General features: G+C 36.9%; 1 protein-coding gene across 1 annotated transcript in view; it reads right to left on the reverse strand.

The window, feature by feature from the left end:
- Nucleotides 1-19668, reverse strand: part of IL1RAPL1 (interleukin 1 receptor accessory protein like 1) — a 1237397-nt gene that overhangs the window by 1018768 nt on the left and 198961 nt on the right. Inside the window, exon 2 of the mRNA XM_041000130.1 lies at nt 12064-12169. Coding sequence (XP_040856064.1) covers nt 12064-12145 — 82 coding nt within the window. The 5' untranslated portion in view covers nt 12146-12169. The remainder of the gene's footprint in view (nt 1-12063; nt 12170-19668) is intronic.

A 19668-nucleotide genomic window follows, 5' to 3' on the forward strand; every position in this document is an offset into this window, starting at 1 on the left:
TTTTTTCCTTTCTTTCATAACTCTGCCTTTCAAGTAAATAAAGAGATCTTTAAAATAACAAAAACAAATTTACTAAACATAAAGGGCAATGAGAACTGACTAATAAAATACCAATGCCTACAGAACCACCATTTTCACAGTTATGACAGATACATGGATTTTATAACATGAGAAAGCATGCAATTATAAAAGAAAGGGCTCAATATATTTCTAAGAAAAACAATCACCAAATTTATGAGGAAAGTGCATAAATACTATTCAAAATATTACTCATCCATATAAAAAATTAAAAATAAATGACTTAAAACAGAGAAATCACTGTCCCTTGTTGAATTGGAAAAACTGTCAGGGGCTGATGTGGGACAACAGTTTAAGCTGCTACCAACAACGCCACAAACACCAGTTTACTTCATGACTGCTCCACTTCTAATCCAGCTCCCTACCAATGTACTTGGGAAGGCAGTGACAGATGGCTCAAGTGCTTGGGCCCCTGATACCCACATGGGAGAACTGAATAGAATTCTAGACTTCCAGCTTAGACTGGGATCAACAAAAGCCATTGCAGCCATCAGGGAAATGAATCATCAGAGGGAATCCATGACAACTTCTCTTACTTTCTCTTTCTCTCTTGCTCTAGCTAACTTTTAAGTAAATAAGTCCTTTCAAAAGTCCATACATTTTATTAAGAAATCTTCCATTCACTGGTTCACTCCCCAAATGGTCACAATGGCCAGAGCTTAGCCAATCCAAAGCCATGAGCCACGAACTTCCTCCAGGTCTCCAATGCAGGTCAGGATCCCAATAACTTGGGCCATCCTCTAATGCTGTCCCAAGCCACAAGCAGGAAGCTGGATGGGAAGTAGAGCACCCAAGACTTCAACCCGCACCCATATGAGATCTTAGTAGTTGCAGGTAGACAATTAGCTAACTGAGCCAAGGTTTTCATTCTCAAAAACAAAAAATTGCAGTTGATTTCTGCTTTGATACTTTAATTTTTAAGATGACAAAACATACTGAAAAAGGATTTTATTACTCTACAATATGAATGCCCTAGTCCACAGACTTGACTATGATAGAAGATACAACCATTTTATTGCCTTAAAAAAAATCTCATTGAAAATTTATGTTAAAAACATACCAAAAATATGGCAAAAATTCATGCTGTGGTAAAATAAACCTAAAGCAATACATTAGGGAAGAGTAATGCTTGAGAAATATTAGGATCAATTGCAATATTCTTTGAGCAAGAATTATTTGGAAGTTTTTCCTCATGTTTATTTTCTTTCTGTATTTTGTTTGATAGGATATTAACATCATACAAAAAACTCCACAAGATGGCATTGGAGAGTCCAGCTATTTCTTAAGTACGGTACATAACTAGAAAACCCTTCTTTGGACTAGCTAGTCTTCATTCTGATACAATTATTGAGAAAAATTGTGACCAGAGCTTGGAAACCTTTTAAAGTAGTTTTCCTTTACCATTCAGAATAATACATATGCCCTATGTGGAAAGCAAAGTAACTGGAAAGTGCCTGGAGTCCAAGGCAAAATGCCAATGGCAGAACTTTGCTGAACTAAATGTATTTTAACACAGTTGGTAAAATGTAAATAAAAATTGAATACTGATGACAATACCTAAAGAGGCTCACTGATATTTTCTAAAGAAATATTTACATATAAACTTCATGGATTTTAAAATTTGCTAAAGTTATACAGTGAAATTGCTTGAAGGCACAATTTTCCACTCAAGGTGCCTTCAACTGATGTATTAAGTGGTCACAACTCTGAGGAAGGAAGGACCGCTTAAACAAAGGTAGACCAAACCATGGTTTAGTATTTTGAACTGCCAAACCTCATTTCACCTAGACATAGCCACATCTGCAATAAAGAGTTTGTATTTATCTTTGTAGAAACACAGCATGTAATTTTTAACAAGAACTAAAAGAAGTCATATATGTTTCTTAACAGGACCTCTCTTTTAAACCAATGGCACTTTCTGTTTCAGCACAAAATGTGTAGCATTAAGTGGAATTTACCCGTAATGCTACAACCCAGAATGCTTGATCTGTTTGTAAATATGTAAAATAAATTACAGGAAAAATATATCACTTAAATAGTACTGAGTAAACATTGTAGGTTTTCAGTAAAGGTTTGTGAAATGAAAGAAGAATAAAGTATTATTTCTACTTATACTGTAATGCAAAATTGCTACTCTGTGGAAAAAAAAAGAAAGAAAGAAACTGGGTAAGTGAAAAGTAGAGGGAGTTGCTTCCAAGACTACAGTGCATTAGTAGCTGGACTAAAACCCAGGTGTCTTACTTCCCAGAGCCAAGAGTCGCCTGTTACTCATCAGAGACCAGAAACCACTCCTGGGAAAAATCTGAAAGCCTGTGTTGTAGTGATCACTGCTATAAATGAAAGTTGGAAAGTCAATATTAGCTGTCTGAAGAAACATCCTGCCAACTTACGATAGTCAACAAGAGGATTAACCGTGACAAATTATAATACACTTGTAAGCCACCTTTCCTATCTGTTAGTATGAAATGAGGGAATGAAAATCGAATCAGTATTCGACCCGAAATTCAGGAGGTTAGTCTATGACAAACACACTTCAAATCTTGATAAAAGAATTTTGACTGGAGACAGTTTTATCCTTTGAACAGTGCAATTCTGTCCAGTAACACAAAAGAACAAAGCTTTCCACTAGGCTAATGGAAAGAGTAATTGACAGACCTAAACTTCTGAAAAAGAGTCATTTTACATACTGTTCTTGCATTTGTACATCTTAGGGGGAAAAAAGCCTAACAGCAATTTTTTTCAGATGCCTTTTTTTTTGCCACCTCTACATTTTCCTTAATTTTAATAACATGATCTATTTTCAGTTGCCTGATTTTTCAGTCAAATTTAATGCTTATCACCTTCTGATTTTGAAAATTTCTCTTGGCTGCTAGAGAAAAGAAGTATGATTTCTTTCCTTCCTACATCCACCCACCCTTCCTTCCTTCTTTGCTACCTTCCTTCCTTTTCCGAAATTCCCTCAGTCTCTAAGTCTGGCTGCTCTTGCTCTGACACCCTCTTCAAGGAGAAGGTTCCACAGAACACTTGAACTTCACCTTTTTGCTTTTCCACTTAACTCTGTGTGCATCCCTAATTCTGCATGTTGCTCTCAATGTGAGGACTCCTGTTACTTTGGCATTCTTACTGAACTGAAAGGTGGCCCTCCAAAAGGCATGTCTTCCCAGACTGGTATCTGTGATCTTATTCGGATAGTTTCTTTGTAATTAAACAAAATGGAGCAGCTGAGTCACGAGCTGGTGCCCAATGGGATACCAGAACCACTGTGCCAGCCTCCTTCAATATATTTTTACAATGTTTTCATTCAGTTATTGACTGGTCATTCTAGCTTTTCACCAAAGTGTTTGTCACATGCACTGTTATATATTTAAAATCCTATTTCAGTCTGCCGTTTGCACAATGATTTATGTAGCATGAGTGCCAGCCTTCACTTCTTTGTAAAGGCCAGCTTTACTGGTAGACTGGTAGAAACATGTGGGTCATATGATCAGATACAGCGCAAAGAAGTTCAAGTTTCTAGGCCCAGCAACATAGCTCAATGGCTAAAACCTCACCTTGCAAACTCCAGGATCCCATACAGGTGCTGGCTCATGTCCTGGCTACACCGCTTCCCATCAAGTTCCCTGTTTGTGGCCTGGGAAAGCAGCAGAGGATGGACTGAAGCCGTGGGGTCGTCTACACACAAGGGAGACCTGAAGGAAGTTCCTGTCTCCTGGCTTCAGTTCAGCTTAGCTCTGGCAATCGTGTGCATTCACGGAGTGAGCCAGAGGATGGGAGACCTTTCTCTCTGTCTCTCCTCTCTGTAAATCTGATCTGCCTTCCCAATAAAAATAAAAATAAATCTTAAAAAAAATTTCAAGTTTCTGGTATATAGAAGATACCAAAATAAACATACGTGCAGATTGAGTGACCTACCCCCCAAAACTGAGTTTTAGCTGAAGAGAATTTAAAGTAATTAAATAGTTCAGTTAAAACAATTTTTTTATACAAGATAAAATCCAAAATCTCCTACAAGACACACAAAATCCTTTACATTATCCGAATGGACTTCTTGATCTCCATTCTAGCAACCAGTATCTTCCTACTGTTCTTTTACTTAAGATTTATTAGGTTTTTTTTTTAATTGTAAAGTTAAATATACAGAGCAGAGGAGAGACAGAGAGGAAGATCTTCCATCTGATGATTCAATCCCCAAGTGGCCACAATGGCCGGAACTGAGCTGATTCGTAGCCAGAACCCCGAGCCTCTTCTGGGTCTCCCACACGGATGCAGGGTCCTAAGGCTTTGGGCCGTCCTCCACTGCTTTCCCAGGCCACAAGCAGGGAGCTGGAAGGGAAGCGGGGCTGCCAGTACAGGAACTGACACCCACATAGGATCCTGGAATGTGCAAGGTGAAGACTTTAGCAGCTAGGCTACTGCATTGGGTCCCTTACTCTTTTCTTTAAGTGGTCGTTTCAAGCATCTAGACCTCGGGAACAGTTAATATGATTGATAGCAGCACAATCTTCCCATTGCAGAAGGATTTTTCTTCATTCTTCCTTTCAAATCTCCCAAATCAAATTGATTCAACCTCAATGGATTCTAACTTTAAAATTATTCTTTTTCTGTCTTCCCTATTCACGCTGTTGTTATTCTGAGTCAGGAAGTCATTTCCATGCCAGGTATTTTTCACTGAAAGGCACAAAATCCTTCAGGCTACCAAAAGGAAAAAGGGGGTATGTTGAAAGCATTTTTGTGAGATGTGGATGAATCTTATTAAATGTCCCAAGGTTCAAAAAAACACTTGGTCTGTTTCGTCTCTTTCCCCTTCACTCTCTTCTTACTTCCTCTGCCCTGTTTTCCATCTCTGCTTCCTTTTACCTTCCTCTCTTGTTTACCTGGAATCCCAGATTTCATGGCCCCTTCAATGAAACATTTTAAGTTCCCTGCTCTTATCTCAATTGCCTTCTCGCTCCAGAATAGCCATCCTTTCTTTACTTTCCAATTCAGTAAGTACTTTCTTTGAATTAACTAATTAGCACGGTAGTAAACATTAGAATATCACCCTCTCCAAAAGTTATACTTGTCCTTATCCCTGAAACAAGGGACTACATTACATGGCAGAGTGACCTTGCAGATTGGATTAAACTAAAGATTTCAGAATAGGCAGATTATTCTAGATTATATGTGGAGGTCAATCACAATTGCTAGAAACTGGAGTGATCCAGCCCCATGAGCCAAGGAATACAAATAATACATGCTAAAAAACAAAAAAACAAAAAAACAAAAAACAACGCACTGAGTCAATTCTCCCCCTAACACCTTCTTCAGAAGGAACACAGCAATCAGCAGATTTCAGACCTCTAATCTCAGGAAATATGATACAATTGTGGTGTTTTAAGCCACCAAGTTTTTAAAAGATACTGATACACTGGTGTCCCTGGTTTACAAGCTCTTTTGGTGCGCTTGAAAGTCCTAGCTGACTACCCATTGATCATGGGTTCATTTTCTGCTTCAAGCAGTGGGCTACCTCTATACTTACTGCACAAGAAAGAGATTCCTCAGCATGGCTTACAATGTGCACTATTGATTGGTTCCTTAATGCTGTCTTCTATCCCTTACCTCTCCTCTCATGTATACTGAGTGCCACGTTCTTTTTCACCTTCATGTTATGGGTGAGGAGACAGGTATCAGTCAAAGAGCTTTAGGAAAGATGTCACTATACCCTCTTCTAGGGCTGCCTGTAAAACTCCTCCCATGACCAGCAATCCCAAATCATTACTGTAGTGAAGACACTGCCTAGAACCATTGCCAGTGGAAAATATCCATCACTGCTACTGGCACTATCCCAACAATGACCCACAGTTTATCATAAGCTTACTATAATAAAATGACAATGGCTGACACTCCCATTCCAATCAGGCACCTGCTGTCACTGCATTTCCACGACTGCCTAAAAGGGCCAGAAAATGCGCAATCACCAAATTCCTGGAAGTCTACACACTTTCTTGGATTACTCTGCCCAAAGTACCACCTTTTCTTGCCTCTAGGTTACACAAAGGGATAATCTGGAATTTCTTTTGAGTGTGTCTTTCTGCCCTACTAATAAATCTTACTTCTCTCTCCAATTAATATATGTATCATTCTTAAATTCTTTTGTGTGCAGGAGAAGATAAACTGGACTCTTTAGTTACCCAACAATTATACTGTATATGTATAACTCAGACATACTGCAGGTTCAGTTCCAGACCAGCACTCCAAAACAGTATGAATTTCTTATTTCTTGGGGTTTCTAAAATTGTACTTACACTACGGTGAAATCTAAGTAAGCAAGAGCATTATATCTAAAAAAGCACACACATCAATAAAAAACAACTACTAAAAGTGCTAATGATCATTTGAACTATTGGGATAAAGACATTGATAAGGCTGCCACAAACTTTAAACGGAGTATCTCTGAAGTACAATAAAGCAAAATGCAAAGTTCATCCACATTGACTTTTATCTTCTCCATGTAAACTCATAATGAACCAGGCAGAATTTTCAGCAATTGGCATTCATTTGTGCCAACTCTAGATAAAACGCCACTGACAACAGAAATTTAATGGGTAAGCTAACAGTGAAATTTACAGGTATCTTAAGATTTGTTAGATACTGTATCATTTTATGTTTAGATGCAAGTTCCTTTTTTATATTTTTCTAATTCAAGAAATGATTTCAAATCAAGAAGTAGATTTGTAAAGTTAACAATACATAGAAAACGCGTAAATTTTCCCAAAGAACAAGTGAGGTGTACTATACTTTAAAAAGTCAAGAAGCAAAGTATCAAAAGTTTGGTCTTACAAGTAAACTAACAAAAAATAATTCATGCTTTCAGACATGCTTGACAAACACAGAATAACACATGGTAACACAATAAAAGGCAGATGCTGGGGGACTAAGCTTTCTCTTCGTGCGCAATTATGCTCACTGACTTCCAGGAATGGCCAAAAGAGAGGGTACACAGCAATCACACTTCCGTGAGATACAGATACCCCTCCAGTTAAATGCCATTCAGTTCAATGTCCCTCTGCTGACACAGTAGTACAATTCCTTTCACTTGAAAAAAAAAATCAAGATTTAAACCAAACACACTCACACACAACCAAAGACTAGAAGCCAAACTGTAGCCTGAGTTCTTTAACTCTCACATTCTGTGAACTACTTGGGCCTAATGGTCATAAGTTTTGAAAAACCTCTTCAGGCATGCCTTCCTTTGCTGTCAGGAGGAATTGTATCTAAGTCACTTAACAAAGACAAGTATCCCCTGTCAGGTTCTAGAATGAAGAGAAAATTAACTCCCTGTGGTAAACATTTTACTCTGTAATAGCTGCCTGCTTCAGGGAGCTTTTAAATATCTTAAATCCCTTCTAGAATAACATGTACTTGCCATTTTACATAATCTAACAACTTGCTCCCCGACAAACGTTTAGTAATCGTGAACACTTCCTCTTCACACTGAAGTGTCTCCCTTATTCATCCCACATCAATCAACATGAACTACACTGTGCCCATCAAGAGTGATACTGAACAGTACCATTAAACCCAAAATGCCTGCAAAAGAACATTAGCACTGCTTTAAAAGCAACACTAAATGTAGTAATATCTCTGCACAGAAATATCTGCAGAATGGCTTTCTTTTCCTTTTCACAGAACTAAACTAATTTTCAAGACCATGAAAACATTCCTCATTGGCAAAGGATCACTGTTTATTCTGAGTTTATATCATTTGCTTCAGTAGCAATTATTATATGAGATACTGATTTATCATTAAGCAAATTTTGCTGAAATGTCTCCAGTTCAGCTTCACCTTTACCTTTCTACTACTATGTCAGTGCTACAGCATCATGAGAGAAACCAACCTGAGCTGAGCATACAAAATCTCCATGTACTCATGCAGTCACTGCTTTACTAAGATATTTCTTTGATGGGCTTGAAATATACACCATATTTGGCACTACAGAGAATATAAGCACATATAAATCATGATTCTTGTATTCACAATGCTATATTGTGGGGACAGATATCACAGCAAAAAGAAGCAAACTGTCAATCACCATGGACCGCCTCTTCTCAAACTTCTATATCCAGGACCATCCAACTGTATTTCTTTTCTGGGTCCCAAACTACATGGCCAAATCATAATCCATATTATTCCTTCCTCAAAGTGCTACATTCACATTTTCCCATGACAATGTTTCCTCAATTCAGATTATGTTCCTATTCCCAAACGATATTATAAACTTTTACACTTAAAAAAGAGAATAGCTATTATTAGCAGAGATCATATTAATCCCTTTGAACAGTCTTAGAAGATAGAGCTAATGGACTTTTTTAAACCTCTCAAACATAGTAATGACAATATTTTATTGTTTTAAAAGTTTTACAAAGACAGTGGAAATATCAAAATAAACTAGCTGCATACAAATACAGTAGAAAAAAAGAAGGGAGGGAGTAAGGGAAGAAGGGAACAATGGAAGGATGGAAAGAAAAAATGAAGGGAGGGAGAGATTCACAAAGAACAGTAGACTCAATTTTCCAGGCAGGCTGAGACAGAATTCTGCAAGCAAGCAGTTGTTTCACATGTGGTTTTTGTACAGAGTTTTACAAATGACAGCAGCTCACATATTTACTTACAGTATTGCTGCAATACCTCACACATTCGAGAGGGATTAGCCATATTGATAGTCTTTGTCTCTTCAAGAAAAAATGCTATAAATTTTTCCTGGAAATAACACTATTGTGCAAAAAATCCTGCATATCTGCTTCTATATATCCCAAAGGCCTTCGGATGCAACTCTTGCCACAACACACACAAACACATCACAAGCAGTATTTAAAACAAGCTACTACAAAATGCATTTACAATATTTCAATCATGGTATTACAATTACATAACTGCCTTGTTAGAATTAATTACACACAACGGGTGTGTAAGTCAATGTGATAAAAGCACTGCATTTCTAGCTTGAGTAGTGAGAGTTCCTACTTTCAAAATTGCTGTTAATGAGAAAAACAAAGGTTGCTGACTTATTATGGAATGACCAATTGTGTTAATGTAAAAGAAACAACGTACACAATGAACACAGTGCATAAATGTAACAGCCCTCTATTATAATAAGTTTTACAATCTTAATTAGCATATCTACCTCTAGGTGTCTACTGGACACCGTGAATCTAAAATCACATTGTAATAAAAGAGGCATAAGCCACATTGGATAATGAGTCATGTGCACTAAACCTTCAAAATGATTAATAAAATCAGGAGTAAAAAGAGAATAAAGTGATATGAAGGAAGAACAAGGATAAGCAACCCTCTCGGTTAACGTGCAAGATCAAATATCAAAAACTGATTTTTTTTTCTCCCTCGCCTTGATGCCTCTGCTTTTATAACTGGGGCTGGACATAAAGATTAAGTCACTGATCTTTGAAGAAGATGCCACGAGTACTTCTCTTCCACTTGTGTATGGAGATAGCACTAATGATGCTACTCAGTTAGCTACCTATCTGCTTCTCTCAAAGATGTCAGAACATCAGATCAAATGAATGTAAGATATGAAAGTATATGGGTTAAAGTAATATCATGTACTTCAAAACTGTATACTTAATATCTTAATATCAGACAAACGTCCATCTAGATCTTAATACAGACATGGGGGAAGTTACAGTAATTAAAATTGTATAGAAAAGCAAGCATGCTATAAAATCGTAGCTACTGATCTGTTTGTCACTTTCATACTAGAATGCAAAAACTTTGATGTTGAAACTTGGTTTCACAAAAGATGGACTCCCAATGAAACTGTTGGAAATGTGTAGACAATGGGATGCTGGACTGTCTGACAATCTGTACCAGCAATGTCAGGGCACACTTAAATAAGAGACTGATGGAATTATGACTCCTTATGAAGGACTATTCTACTGTAGCAACATGGGGAAAATATGTTTGAGGGGTGGGAGTTTTGGGGGGAATCCCAGTCTTTATGAAATTGTACCACAAAATTCAAATATTCAAAATAAAAATATAACCAAAAAAAATTTGGTTTGAAAGGCATTATGTAACAACTGCCTTAATAGACTGCCAAACTTCTGGCGAATGAAAGACAGTATTTTATTACCAATCTCCTAAAGTAATTGTATCATTAAAAATAAATTTCAAACAAACCATTGAGTTCTCACAAATCTCTAGAACAGGAGATGGGAATTTTCCAATTATCCCATGTTTTCTTCTCAGATAAAGTCCAAAATTAAAAAACAAAAAAAAACTTGCCTTAAAATGTGAGTTTATAGAGAAAGAACCTATCAGCACCATGTCACAATGAAAAAAAAAATGGCATTTGCACTTAAACAAACAAATCACAAATGTTATATCTAGAGACAGAACTGAAAAAATTTACACTTAATATTATCAACTATAATAACCAGAAAAATCAACTTTTTAAGGTTCAATCAATATTTCCATTTGGAAGAACTCTTGTCATTTTGTTAAAAAAAAAATTTATGCAGATGAGCATGTCTCTTCTACATGACCAGTATCTCAAAGATCAGTGCTAAAGGTTTTTAATATAAATTACTACTTTAGAAAATATCACTGTTGCAGAAATTACCATCTTTTATTACAGTTTATTCCTTGTTCTACCTAACCTAACTCTTGGTTATGGTCAATTTTACGTGCAAGATGTAGGCAAAGAAATCTCAACATTTGCTATTTGTCAGTAACCCTTTACAAATACCCCACACACTACTCATAATCCTATCCCAGTTATCACTGTTACGGAAAAATCCATCAAGAACAGATTAAATCAACTATAAAAATGCCAACACTATTTTTTCTCATCCCCTACAACCACATCACTGGCAGACAGAACAGTGTACAATGAGCAAAATCTTCTAGAACCAACAGTTAAATTCCTTTTAGCTCTACCTTTCAGTAAACCTTTATCCCTGGACAAAACCTTCCCTACCTCCTTCCAGATGTTTTCCACCAAAGGCGCTTTTAAGAGCAGAGGGACCGAGATGGTCACCACACAACCATACGGCCCTCCAGTATCTCTCCTTTCTGAATTCCCAAGATACATGCATGCAATTCCAACATAACAATCTTCAGCCCTTTGCATATTATCTTATTTTTCCCCACACTTTCTCTCTCATTCTCAGAGACAACACGCTTAATTTCTACCAAATCAACACCACACATTTGTCATTTATATCTAAAAGCTAGAACTTCTTGTAAGCTCATATAAAGTCTGAGTGTGGCAAGGATTTTCATTATTATCACTTCGTTAGACAAAATGTAACTGCTCATTAATAGCAGTATTTAATGCATTGCCTCATGTACTTCTCCAAGTCAGAGTACAAACCAGGAAGATTGCCTCATGTACTTCTCCAAGTCAGAGTACAAACCAGGAAGATTGATAACATGTAAATTTTCTTTTAAGTTTCAACATTAAACCATTTGGCAGTCTTATTCATTGCCATCCTGCTTTACTTCGGTATTTCCTACTAAAAGCTCAGTGTTTGCACGTGATATTTTCTTTAAATATTTCTAACTAACTCAGCAAATAAAGTATATTGCTAAAAAGATTCTGCCCTAAGGACACCTGATATTGAAATAGTAACACTAAAAAGTAACACAGCAAAGCTTCCACAATAATATTCCCATATAAAAATTAAAATGACAGTGTTCATAGAGGAATACTGAAAATCTTACTACAAAACAAATCCAAATGTGATCTTTTGGTATTGAATTCATTCTAATTCATATAAATGAATTGTAAAAAGCTACATTTTTTTCAATGCTATTTGTATACTTCCTATTTGTATATTTTTCTGGAAGAATACCATACCCTTTGGCTGAAATATTTACAGTATCTCCACAGTTCTCAGTCTCTTCACAAATGGCACATGTGAAAATATAGCACCATCACTTTTATGACATCGAAAATGAGAGGGAAAAAAAGGAACACTGCTTACCAGAACCTCTTTTGGTTACAACCTTCAAACTCTGTGTGAATGTAGCATATAAGAGAATCAAATGTGGAATCGGAGCTTTCATCTTCCAGCTGTTAAAAGCTGTTCCCTGAAGCAAAGATAGAAAGAACAACATACATGTTTTTAAATTATAGAGCAATGTTATAAGCTCTTTTACTAAGGCTTCGGCTAAAGCACAACTGGAGCAACAAATTCCGTAAGAGGAAAGCACACGAACAGGCTCTCTATTAGATCTGATCCCATGTATGCTACAAAGGTGAAACTGGTCACTAAAACTGTAGCTCTACAGACCCACGAACATGTTTGAAAATTGTATCTTCTAGTAAGATTTTAAATTTCTCTTTTATACTTGTTAATTGCATTTAACCAGGTGGAAAAAAGTCCCTTAAGAGAGATTATTTTCCTAACAATTTATTTCTAACATAACTTGCCAAAAGTGGCATGTGAAAATGTCCCATGCTGTGATAGGATGTAGTTTTATTCAGTTTCTTTATTCCTATTTAAGAGAAAAATCACAACTGCAATTTTATAATTCTCCTTCAAAAAGCTCCAAAACATATTTCAAGAGAATTGTAAGATTTCTCTCTTTATTGAGAGAACATACAGTGTCAATGAAAACTACAAAATGACATCATTTTTTCCTATCACAAGGTTCTAAGAATACTTACATGGACCCCTATTTTATTATTTGCATTTCAAAAGCAGGAAATATTTAATTTTAAATAAAGTAGATGAACACCTTTCGCTCAGAAAACTACCCTTTTTTCAAGCTTTATTGAGACATAACTGCATAAATTAAGATGCACATTGTGGTATTATGATAAACATACAGATTGTGAAATGACTGCCATAAGTGAGTTCTAACATGACCATTACTTGACACAGGTATGTATCATTTTTGTGGGAGTAGTGAGAACATTTGAGATACAACCTCAACAGATGCTAAGTATATATTGCATGTTAACTATAGGTATCATGCTGTATATTGTATCCATAGACAGAATTGATATGAAAGATATAACTTTCCCTCTACGACCAAGATGTTCCCATTTCCCCTCACAGGCTCTGGGGATCACCATTCTATTCTGTTTCTTTATATTTTTTGACTGTAACACTGAGAATGTAGAGCTGCAACTGAATTTACAAAGTGGCAAGGCAGAAAAGTTCAAGTCTATGGTCAATCCAGGAGAGCACAGGAAGACGTCTGAGGCCTCCTCATCTCCAGCTTTCAATCACTACAACTTTATTAAACATGAGGAGGCTGGTGCCGACTGGACAGTCACAGCTTTTGCTCTCCCAGAACCTCCAAAATCTCTGCATATTTTCAACAATTAATCCATTTGCGTTAATTTCATGGTTAAAATACATATCAATTCACAAACCAAAATGAAAATCCATTCACTTTCAACTGTCACCATAACCATATTAGTAAGAAAACCAATACACTTATAAAACAATATTGAAAGCAAACCATTTTAACTCCAGAGCCTTTAAATGACGATGGCGGGGTTCAGTTTTCTAAACAAGGATCTCAAGTTCACATAAAGACATAAGCAAAACCTAGCCCGAAGAGTCGATTCATCAGCTACATGCGAGGAAGAGGAACAGCACATTAAAGTGCATGCCCAAGTCATGCATTACTAAAATCCAAATCCCATTTCCCAGCTTCCACACACACTGGAGCTGCAGGAAATGTTCAACTTGGTATCTTCAGTCTTCAGGTTAGCAGAAAAATGAGTTCTTCTCTCTGAGTTCAATCCAAACTGCCCAAGAAACTCCAGGTCCAGTGATTCTCGGCAAGACCTCCCAGCTTACACATCATCTCACCCTCATCCAAAGCACTATTTCCTTCCTCATTTCATTTCTATAAGCCTTTACGTACTAGTTTGCAACTCTTTCTTCACATAAAATTTGTTTGGAAAGTATCATTTTGGTAGGATAAAGATCTTTAACAGGATCTCTTAGGACTTTGCATTTTCAGAGAAACAGACAAATGATAACATAGCATTTCACAGATTTAACATCTTTGTCAATCTATAATAAGCATTACCAATCTCTTTGAGGAAATTTATTGTAGCTTACATAAATATGTCTAGCCATAGACATTCAAGCTTCACTTCACCACTGACATAAATAAAATTATTATGCAGAAATAGCAATGCAAGCTATATACTAGCTTCCTTATCGGTGTGGGACACCTTCCAAGACCTCTAGCCACATGAAATCACAAAAACTACCAAAAGCTATGTAGGCAATATTTTTCCCTATACATGCATATTGAATTTAACTTATAAATCAGCACAGTAAGAGATGGAAAAAATAACCAATAAAAATAACAATTACAATAACGTACAATGATGCAAATTCTGTGAATAGTATGTCTCTTTCAAGATAACTTCTTGTATTGTACTCATTCCTTGTGACAATGATACCTATACCACATCATGAAATGAAGTGAGGTGAATGATGTGGGTATTGTGATGCAGTGTTAGGCTATTATGACATAGAATAACTTGAACACAACTGCGATGATACAGAGACAGTTTAATAACTGAATGGCTACTAACTGCCTAATGGATAGCATATACAACATGGATCCACTGAACAAACAGGTGATTTATGAATCAGACAAGACAAAGAGGGACAGCATGCAATTTCACCATGTTACTCTAAACTGTATACATTTTAAAGCTGATGAACTGTTCACTTCTGGGATTCTTTAACATTCTCAGAGTGCAGCTGATGACAGGCAAATTGAAATCATAAAATAGGGGCCCAGCGCAGTGGCCCAGCGGCTAAAGTCCTCACCTTAAACACGCTGGAATCCCATATGGGCACCGGTTCTAATCCTGGCAGCTCCATTTCCCATCCAGCTCCCTGTCTGTGGCCTGGGAAAGCAGCAGAGGACAGCCCAAACCCTTGGGACCCTGCACCCAAGTAGGAGACCCGGAAAAAAGTTCCTGGATCCTGGCTTCGGATCGGCACAGCACCAGCTGTTGCGGCCACTTGGGGAGTGAATCATTGGACGGAAGATCTTCCTCTCTGTCTCTCCTCCTCTCTGTATATCTGCCTTTCCAATAAAAATAAATCCATCTTTAAGAAAATAGAAATCATAAGTGTGGACCGGTGGAGAGGAGAACTACAACATAAACATTCATTGAGGTTCTCATTTTCTTTTTGTCACATAGTAGTTCAAATGCTCAGGGAACCAATTTCAAACGGTTCAATTTCTGGACTGAGGAGCTAAAAATTACTCACTTTTTTCCTGTCAAGACCACCAATTAATCACACGGCTTCCAATAAGCCACTATAAATCCTGTGCAGAACGGCACGTCACAGTAGTTAAGAACAGTGAGCTTGTCTGGTTTCTGACCTCAATTTGGTCACATATGAGCTACACAATTTGGGGCAAATGACTTATTGTCTCTGTGAGTAGTTTCTGCATTTGCAAATTAAATATTATAAAGTGTATGTAGCATTTTGCCTAAAACAGTAACTATGAAGGAAATCAGTACAGGAAAGTTGCTATTGCTACTATAGTTGGTTGCTGTAATCATAATTTTATTAATGTTATAGATTCAAATCACATCCTCTCTCTGGGAAACTTGGCATATACTAACTTTCTTTGCCCTATCTCATACTATAAACTTTTTATTCATGACTTTATTTATGTTTGACTTGAATCTCCTCTAAAGTGAAAGTGTGCTTTATTCAACTTTTGCATGTCCAATGTTTAATGAATGTCAGCTAACAAAAATTAATGAATCAATGAATGAATGTTTCACTATTACAGCCATTTCAAATTTGGCACTAAGATTTACCATTTGCACAACACGTTTTGAGCACAGACCAGTTACAAAATGTTGTGCTATGGTATAATGGGGACACAAAGACAATGCAATGCTATTTAACAAAACACACTCACAGACCAATAAGAGAGATGAATGTTTACCTACTTAATTAGGCTGGTCTTGTTGCCATATGATCTCTACATTATGTTAGGGGAAAAGATGGAGAAATCTATGAATTCAGCTCCAGGTTCAGTCTGGTGAAGTCATATGAAGGGGCTTTCGAAAGGAATGAGTACATACATTTATGTTAAGCATTTTTAGGTGAGGGATAATCATTCATGCACTTCCATTCATAAAGTTCCTTGAAAATGGAAACTATAAGAGTCAAAGAAAGAAAATATAAGTATGGGAATTATGATCAGTGGTTCAAATAATGTACATTGAAGATGGAAGAACAAACCCGGAGGCAAGGAACAACATTGGCCTCCAGAATCTGGAAAAGTCAAGGGAACAGATTTTCCTCCACATCATCCAAGGAAACTAAGGGATGTCCGCTCTTGGATTTTAGCCTAATAAGAGTCTTTTTGGACTTCTTACCTTTAGAAGCATAAGAGCAAAACTGGGGTCATTTTAATCCACTAAGTTTGTGATCAGTTATTACAGCAGCAATAGGGAGCTATTACAGCAAGAATGAGCAATGCTGTTTTTCAAGAATGAAGTGAAATAGATCAAAGAGCATAGGCTATAATTACAGAATTTGGAGATGTCAATGAAAACGTTTAACAGCAAGATGTACTAGGTAAGAATTAGCAAAAATCATCTTTATAGTGAGCATTTAACAATGACATTTAACTGTAGATACCCAACTGTAGATATATTTAATGTTACTTCCTTTCCCGTGTCTCCTTTCCAACCCTGACATTAAATAATTAACTATGCGAAAAAGAGATCCACTATACTTTGTCTAATTCTTAAAGTGTTGATATTACTCCACTCAAAGCAAAAGTGTGATCTGTTCTCACTCTAATAAAAAAAATAAATATCCACTTGCATATGACACATGGATAAAGTATTTTTCAAAGTGTTACATTTACATAAAGAAAAGCAGGTTAAAGTTGTAAGATTGATTTCCTGCAGAGAGGACAAATAGAACCTCTTAAAACACTGCAACTGAAAGTTATTAAAAGGCATGATATTTATACTATGGCAAAAATTGGTAGGTAAATTAAAAATACACTGAAATAACATACTTTTCTCAAAAATTTTTCAAATCCTTTGTATATTCATGTACATATGTACATGTATATGATTAGACAGAAAAATAGAATAACAAAAAGTAAATGATCATTTATTATGCTGATAAAGAAGTAATAAAACATGCCTGTGATATTGATGGTGGGTCAGTTTTACTATAAAGTCATTTCTCACTATGTAACCCTCAAATTGTCTAATCACTGCGAATCTATCAGAAATCTAACTCTAGCAGTGAAAATTCTCTCACAGACTCCATGGTTTCTACCTCTTTGGGTTCACAATATATAGAATTCCTATTGACCATGTATGGGTCGAGAAATAATGAACACCATGTCTGCAATTAGACTATGTTAGATCAGACCACAGAGATAAAGAGCTTATAAATTTATCTGAAAAATTACTTTGGTTTGGTTCAGCCTCACTAAGGAAGTGACTCTTTGAAAGATTATTTAGCACCCAGAGATAGAAAAATTCAGAGAACTATAAAACAGACATACCCTCCTACAGACTTTTAAGAAGAAAAAAATTGTACAGCTATGGAGAGAAACATGTGGCAGGGAATGGCAAATGGCCTCTAGGAGCTGAGGGCCTCAGTCCAAAACTACAACTAATGTGAGTTTTGCCCACAACCACACACACATGGGTGAATACACCAACGTTCCTAGAAGCCTGACCCCAAGCACACAGTGATCTTGGTTTTGACTATACACTGAGGACTCAGCTAAATTGTGCCCAGATTCCAGACCCACAGATGCTATGTGACAATAAATTTGGCATGTTTTAAGTGGTTAATAATTTTGTGATTGTATTTTATGTAGCAATTAGTAAGGTACTACCTTAACACTCATCAATCCACAGGTATTTATATAAAAATACAGTTAATACAGCATTATTAAATTATCCAGGACACAGGGAAAAAAGGCCAGAAAGTACTATGAGAGTACATGGTGGAAGATTTGGGTTAGTGGTTAAGATGCCCATGAGTACTATCTTTATCACCACAACATTTCTAATATTCTCTCTAATATTCTCAGCCATAAGACCCATTTTAATGGTCACTAATAAAAACACTATAATAGGTATTAGAAAAAAAACCATTCTGGTCAGACAAGATAGCACATACATATACATTTACTGGTATAACTACACCTTTTCTACTATTCAAAGTAGATAACAGACCCCAAGTATTTATTTACTGGATAACAGAATGAAATACATTGTGCAGAAAGATATCCCTAAATGCATACCGTATATACTACTTTAAGGAAAGAACTAAGACTCTAGAATGAGCAACTGACATGACTGCCTATCTTTTCAATGGTAAAGTGGGCCTCTGAGCATTGTCTAACCCAATATGTGCATCTCTATCCTGAAATAGGTTATTTGACAATTTTCTAAACGTAAAGTGAACACCTAAAAAGTTAATGGTCAGGCAAATAATTCCGCTCCGTAGAACTATAAATTAGTTATATCCAGTGAATGCAATTGATTATCGGCCTGCTATTGATGATTTATGGTCAACTATATAAATATAATATAAATATTTCTTTACTGCATGTAAATTTTGTAGTTCTTTGACTACTGCTTTGAACCAGGGCAATCTCTCTTCCAGTTTACTCATTGATTGGTGATGTTAATAAAAGCTTTGCAACATTTGCAACTTCTAAAAATCACACCTTTATCAATTTTGAAAGCTATTTTTCAGTATTGTATTGATTTACTATAATCAAGCTAGTCAATGAAGGCTGTGCTCTAAGGTAAATGTTTTATTAAGATTTATTTTGGGGAGAATCAAGATGGTGGAATAAGGTAAAGACACATTTAAACGGACGGAAAAACATGTAAGCAGGATGAAGCAGAGAGGACATATTTCAGGAAATAGGAAAGGACAGAACAACAGCAGAGGGGTACTTGGAGACAGACAGATACAGGAAAGCAGCGGACACTACGGTGTGATGTTGCAGTGACTGATACTCCAGCAGCATTCAGCTAATGGCGATCTGAACTCCACCAGCAGCCAGAACTCCACCAGCAACCAGGTGGGAAGGGACTTTCACTGGGAGCTTGGGAGGTGAACCCAGACAAAGAACTGTCTGTCCTGCTGGTCCATTTGATTTGAACACAACCAGACACAGCAGCAGATCCCAGACAGGCAGTGCGAGAACAGGGTGGATTTCATAGCCCAGTCAGCCCCCTAGAGCTGAATCGTGCGCCATTTTGTGTAAGAAGCAAAGGGCAAGGGAAAGGACGGAGCATAAACTGAGCTGGGAGTGAACTCATTTCTGACTCAGTGAACTGCAGCAATGCACATTTTGCAGGTTCCACCCAAGACAGGTCTGGGTAGCCCTCAGACCTGACAGCCAGCAGACCAAGAATTCTAGTAGTGGTGCATCAGGCGCCATTTTGTACACTGTGGCAAAAGCCTTAGGACTGCAGGGGATAACAGTGAACTGTGCATGTGCTGATCTCACAAGAACTTGCTGAGTTCAGCGAATTGCACAGGTTCCGAAGGAAAATAACACTGACTGTGGCATCGTACGGG

The sequence above is a fragment of the Ochotona curzoniae genome, unplaced genomic scaffold, assembly GCF_017591425.1.
Source record: "Ochotona curzoniae isolate NIBS_2020 unplaced genomic scaffold, NIBS_Ocur_1.0 contig_1274, whole genome shotgun sequence".
Taxonomy (NCBI): Eukaryota; Metazoa; Chordata; class Mammalia; order Lagomorpha; family Ochotonidae; genus Ochotona; species Ochotona curzoniae.